A 6,149-nucleotide genomic window follows, 5' to 3' on the forward strand; every position below is an offset into this window, starting at 1 on the left:
GTTAAATATTTAGCACACAGGATCACCTACAAAAGTTATAATATTTTCAAAACGAGACCCAAACTCGATCGCTTTCGAACAGTTGACTTCAGGAGAATAAGAATAGCGAACTATTCGAAAACGCTCGTGTTTTGGGTCTCGTTTTGAAAATATTATAAACTCTCTGTAGTTTTGATACATTCCATTCCACCTAATCTTTGTATATTGTACTTAAACATTATTCGCATATTTCCTTTCTTCTATATAACTGCTACCTAGGCCTCTTTTTGCAGGGAACACCTGGAATGATGAACAATAAGTATATTACAATTAAACAAACTAACCCGAGCATTTTAAGAAGGTTAAGCCTGGTTATCTATTATCATTCAAACCCTGAAGAAGATAGTGTTTGTGTTTTAAGAATTATAAGGGTGACTTAACCACTTTTTTTAATAATTAATTATCGTGTATTAATATAAATATTTTAAATTCTTATGGGATCACTAGGTGGCTTAGCAGTGGCTGTTCCAGGAGAACTGAAAGCTTATTGGCTGGCACATCAGAAGTACGGAAGGCTCAATTGGTCAGATCTTGTAGAGCCATCTGTGAAAATTAGTCGTGATGGTTTCACAGTTGGAAAACATTTAGGAGACAGCCTCAGGAGTTTAAAATTCACAATCATAACACAACCTACATTAAGGTATGGTGGAATCTTGTCCAATTAAAATGTCGGTCTGTCTTAACTGTGATATTTGTGATTCAGTAAAAAATTTTATTTTATTAGATTTATTAGATACTAATAACATTTCAAACAGTCTGTAGAATTTCAAGGTTAAACACGCGCATCACCACCACCACTAGTGAATAAAACACATGTGTAACCACATCACCATCACCACCGCCAATAGCGGATAAAACATATGTGTAACCACACATACATCACTACCACCACTAGGGAATAAACATATATGTAGCCACACAAACATCACCACCACCACTAGTGAATAAAACATATATGTAGCCACACAAACATCACTACTACCACCACTAGGGAATAAAACATATATGTAGCCACACAAACATCACTACCACCACTAGTGAATAAAACATATATGTAGCCACACAAACATCACTACCACCATTAGGGAATAAAACATATATGTAGACACACAAACATCACCATAACCACCAGTGAATAAAACATATATGTAGCCACACAAACATCACTACCACCACTAGGGAATAAAACATATATGTAGCCACACAAACATCACCACTACCACTAGGGAATAAAACATATATGTAGCCACACAAACATCACCACTAGGGAATAAAACATATATGTAGCCACACAAACATCACCACCAGGGTATGAAACATATATGTAGCCACACAAACATCACTACCACCACTAGGGAATAAAACATATATATAGCCACACAAACATCACCACCAGGGAATAAAACATATATGTAGCCACACAAACATCACTACCACCACTAGGGAATAAAACATATGTGTAGTTTCTGTGTAACTAAATTTTCTATATATGATGCATAGCAATGGACAAATATATGTCGAGACTAAGACACAATCCTCACTAAGCCCGTACAAAATCTTACCAGTAGCAAATATGCCTTTTCAAGTATACATCTAAAACATCGCTTTAAATTAACCTTCACATGTATTGATTTTTTTCACTCCTTCACTCGATACATAATATAGGGGTTAGCTCCCTAAAGACAACAATTGTATAGTGTACAAAGCAGTGAGTGCTTACATGTTGCAGTTATCTAATGTTCGTCTATTATTGGCGGGTAATTCCAGTTTCACTGTACTCAACTTTTTAAAAGAACACCAGATATTTGTAAGAAAGTTAACTTCGAGGGGTAATGATAACGTCGTTTACACTAGAATTATGAAGAAACAAATCGACTTTTCAATACCCCTACGACCTTTGCAGTACCTTATTTAGTATTCTACAAAAGGTTTGAGTACAATATATCAAGCTGTAGGCTTGCAAGTGAATAATAATAATTAAAAATGGGTCGTTTTGAGCGGATTTTCTTTTCCTTCTAAGACTAACGTGCATGTTTTTGTGGGCATTTTTGTATGTGTACAGCCTTAGCAGACAATAGTAACGTTTTTAGAGTGTTGTTTGAATTGAATCTTTTTTGTGTTTTTTGCCCGAACGTTCTGTTAGGGTTTTGTGCACTGCCTTGCGATCCCTATTATGAACCACTATAAGGGAAGGTGGAAAAATATAATATTATTTTAAGTTTGTGCTTTCAACTTCAGATTATTTTAAAGCTTAACTGACATTAACCCTTTTTTCTCATATCCTTTTGCTATATAGTTCATTTTTCATGAATCTTGTTTCTCAGAGAAATATTTTATAATAATGCAACCGGAGATGTGTACAAAGAAGGAGATATCATCAAGAGACCCCTGTTGGCAGAAACTCTGCAAAGGATATCTCAGAACGGTGCTGACGAATTATATAAAGGAAAAACTGGACAGGAACTTGTGAAAGACATCCAAGAACTCGGTAAGTGAAATATGACAACAAGGAAACATATTATAAGGGTTAAAACTCTAAAAGAAAATGAGTGTTTTTTATTGCATTTCGTTCGAAGCTACTCGAGGGCTATCTGTCCCTAATTTGCAAGTGATAGGCTAGAATTTAAGGCAGTTAGTCAACACCGTCCACAGCAAGTTCTTGGGCCACTCTTTACCAACGACAAGTGGGATTGATTATAACGTTATAACACTCTCACAACCGAAATGGCGAGTATTTTCGATGAAGGGATTCGAACTCGAGACCCACAGATTGCTCTAGACGACTTATAGATACAGTAGGTTTTGAGTTTTGCTTTAAGCCTAGTTACCGGATTATAGGTGGTCAAGGTTATACCTTCTCAAGATCACCCGTGTTGTGGTGGGTTCAAGCTTTGTTATATACAGGACAGCATAACTGGTTATGGGTGGTCACGGTTATACCTCCTCAAGATCACCCGTGTTGTGATGGGTTTCCAGTTTTGTTATATACAGGTCTGTAAAACTAGTTATGGGTGGTCAAGGTTATACCTTCTCAAGATCACCCGTGTTGTGGTGGGTTTCAAGCTATGTTATATATAGGTCAGCATAACTGATTACGGACGGTACAGGTTATACCGTTTTTGGATCATATTTAGCTGTAATAGCATAGGCGTCCGCAAGGGGGACATTGCCCCCCCGAAAATAAGAAACATAATTATTTATTTATTCATTCAGCATATGTATATGAACTTACAAGTTTTATATTCACTTCACGATTCCACACTACTTATTACACTTAATTTTTAATTCTAATAAAAGTCACCAGGTTTGTCAGCAGCTTTATTTAAAATTTTTAGATACGTACCCTGTAACTAAATATTGAAAAATGTCGCTACCATGGCGGCTTCTTGGATATTGGACATGGTAATTCTCAATCAGTTCATCAAAGAGACCGACGCGGTCTTGCTGACATCCCCTGATCTCTGGCACAGTGTGATCGGGGATCAACTTGTTGCCACCTGCCGGTAATACTGGCAGCAGGTTATCAAAGGGACTGATGCAGTCTTGCAGACATCCCACGAGACAGTGTAGTCAGGGTTGACCAGAATTTACCATGATGGAGTATATATAGCTGCAAGTCTGTAGTACGACTTAAACTAACCATCAAATATGACTGTGGAAGCTGGCCTATTCTTTTTACTGCAATGGCAAAAACTTTGAAGACGGGTCGAACGTCCCTCGATTTTGACTTTGCTCCCCTCATGGAAAAATTTGTGCGGATTCCCAGGTGGTTAGGGCGCTTGATTCGCAATCTGATGGTCGCGGGTTCGAATTTCCATCATACTAAATATGCTCGCATTTCAGCCGTGGGGGCATTATAATGTGATGGTCAATCCCACTATTCGGTTAGAGTAGCCCAAGAGTTGGCAGTGGGTGATATAGCTTTGCGAGGAATCGAACAAAAAAAAACACTTCATTTTTCATGCTTGTTCTTTCAGCCGTGGGGGCGTTATAATGTGATGGTCAATCTCACTAGCTGCCATCCCTCTAGTCTTACTCTGCTAAATTAGGGACGCCTAGTGCAGATAGCCCTCGTGTAGCTTTGCGCGAAATTCAAAACAAACAAACAAAGCGGACGCCTATGCGTTTCTAAATCTCTATAGATTTCAGATTCCGTTACTGTGTTGTAGATCAAGCTTAGCTACGCTCTGTTTAGCAAGAAAATATAAAGAAGTAATCTTTGGTTTATATAGTTCCACTCCTGTAATTTCTAACACGGTAAAAGAATCACCGGCGTTATCATATGCGTTGTCATGCCAACAAGTACTACTGAGTAATTTATGGAATATTTATAACTAATTGTTGTAGTATAAAGTAACTTGCTAGTAATAGCATTAAAGTGAAACTCTTAGTTTAGGAGGAGTCATCACCATGGAAGATTTGAAGAACTACAGAGGGCATGTCAAAGATGCAGTTTCAGTTCCCCTGAGAGACGGAAAGACATTGTACACAGTTCCACCACCAGGATGTGGAGCACTTGTTGGGCTTATTCTAAACGTTTTAGCTGGTTACAACATTACTCAGGAAGATGTAGCAGATGTGACGAGTGGTGTTCTTACATATCATAGGATGGTGGAAGCTTTTAAGTATGCATATGCCCAAAGAACGTATATGGGGGATGAAAAATTTGTCAATGTCACAAAGGTAGAACCACATAACTTACTGGTTGATTTAATTACAGGTACAAAGTTCTATGGTTCGTGTTCTGTTACTGTTGAAAAGTAGTATTTTGAGCTTTGGTAAGAGTTTCCCGAGGCCCTGTGGTCAGCGTGCTGGACCGAGGGTTCAGTGTTTGAGCCTCGTTACTGTCCACACACCCCAAAATCGTGCTTAGCACTTTAGGGCGGTGGGTGCATTATAAGAGTGACGGTCAAATCCTATTATTTAGTCAGAGTGAGCCAAGATTTGATTGTGGGGGTTTTTGAGTTGCCTCCCCTCTATTCCATCAGCTCCAAATTAGAAATGGTCAGTGCAAATAATCCTTGTGTAGCTTAGCATGAATATCCAAAACAACCAAATAAACAAATACTTTTCTTATATCGCTCTTTCTTTAAAGAAGATATTATTATCATTAAGGAAGATAGTATATTTTTACAACAGAATCTAAATTTTGGAAACTTTAAAAAAATGAGTAACTTCCATTTTCAAGATTTTCTGGTGCCACGGGATCCTATATTACAGAGAAACATAGATGTTAGGATGACGTATAACACTAGTATCCTTTCTTATAATTCTAAGATTGCAGTGACAAGAAGAGACAATCATTCCTATTTCATTTATGTTATATAATTTTTTCCTGTGTCTTAAGTCAGAATATTTTTTCATTACTAAAGAATCAAACTTTTTAATGACCATTATTTATTGAATATCTTCCAGTGTGCGTTCTATGTCCTTGAAGATGGTACTGTTAAACATCCGAACTACAATGGTTTAACTACTGATAGTGTTTGTTTAGTCAAACCTTAGGGTTTGAAAGCAACGCGATTACTATAATACCTTCATTAACCTGGCATCAAAGTTGGCTAATTGAAGTGTTGGGTTTCATTTCAGGTTCTTTCAGAAATTACTTCAGTAGATTATGCAGAAGAGATACGACAGGGGATTTCTGACAAACAAACGTTTGCTCCAGAAAACTACGGAGGGATTTATGAAGGTGTAGAAGACCATGGAACTGCTCAGGTAACTGTGGTGGATGCTGAGGGAAACGCTGTTTCTGCCACCAGCACCATTAATAGGCTGTAAGTAAAGTTCTGTAGAATGTTTTGTCTTAACCTAAACTACACAGATGTATGTGTTAAAACAAGGGTTAAAAATCTGTAGAATGTTTTGTCTTAACCTAAACTACACAGATGTATGTGTTAAAACAAGGGTTAATAATCTGTAGAATGTTTTGTCTTAACCTAAACTACACAGATGTATGTGTTAAAACAAGGGTTAATAATCTGTAAAATGTTTTGTCTTAACCTAAACTACACAGATGTATGTGTTAAAACAAGGGTTAAAAACCTGTAGAATGTTTTGTCTTAACCTAAACTACACAGATGTATGTGTTAAAACAAGGGTTAATAATC

General features: G+C 37.2%; 1 protein-coding gene across 1 annotated transcript; it reads left to right on the top strand.

The window, feature by feature from the left end:
- Positions 1 to 486: 486 nt before the first annotated feature.
- On the top strand, positions 487 to 6,143 carry LOC106477155 (gamma-glutamyltranspeptidase 1-like; the record flags this gene model as incomplete). The annotated part of the gene is made up of 4 exons (XM_013937748.2): positions 487 to 679; positions 2,364 to 2,527; positions 4,436 to 4,722; positions 5,629 to 6,143. Coding segments are annotated over 4 exons (836 nt in total), but the record flags the coding sequence as incomplete, so codon positions are not given.
- Positions 6,144 to 6,149: the final 6 nt, after the last annotated feature.

This window comes from Limulus polyphemus, unplaced genomic scaffold (genome assembly GCF_000517525.1).
Source record: "Limulus polyphemus unplaced genomic scaffold, Limulus_polyphemus-2.1.2 Scaffold13062, whole genome shotgun sequence".
NCBI lineage: Eukaryota > Metazoa > Arthropoda > Merostomata > Xiphosura > Limulidae > Limulus > Limulus polyphemus.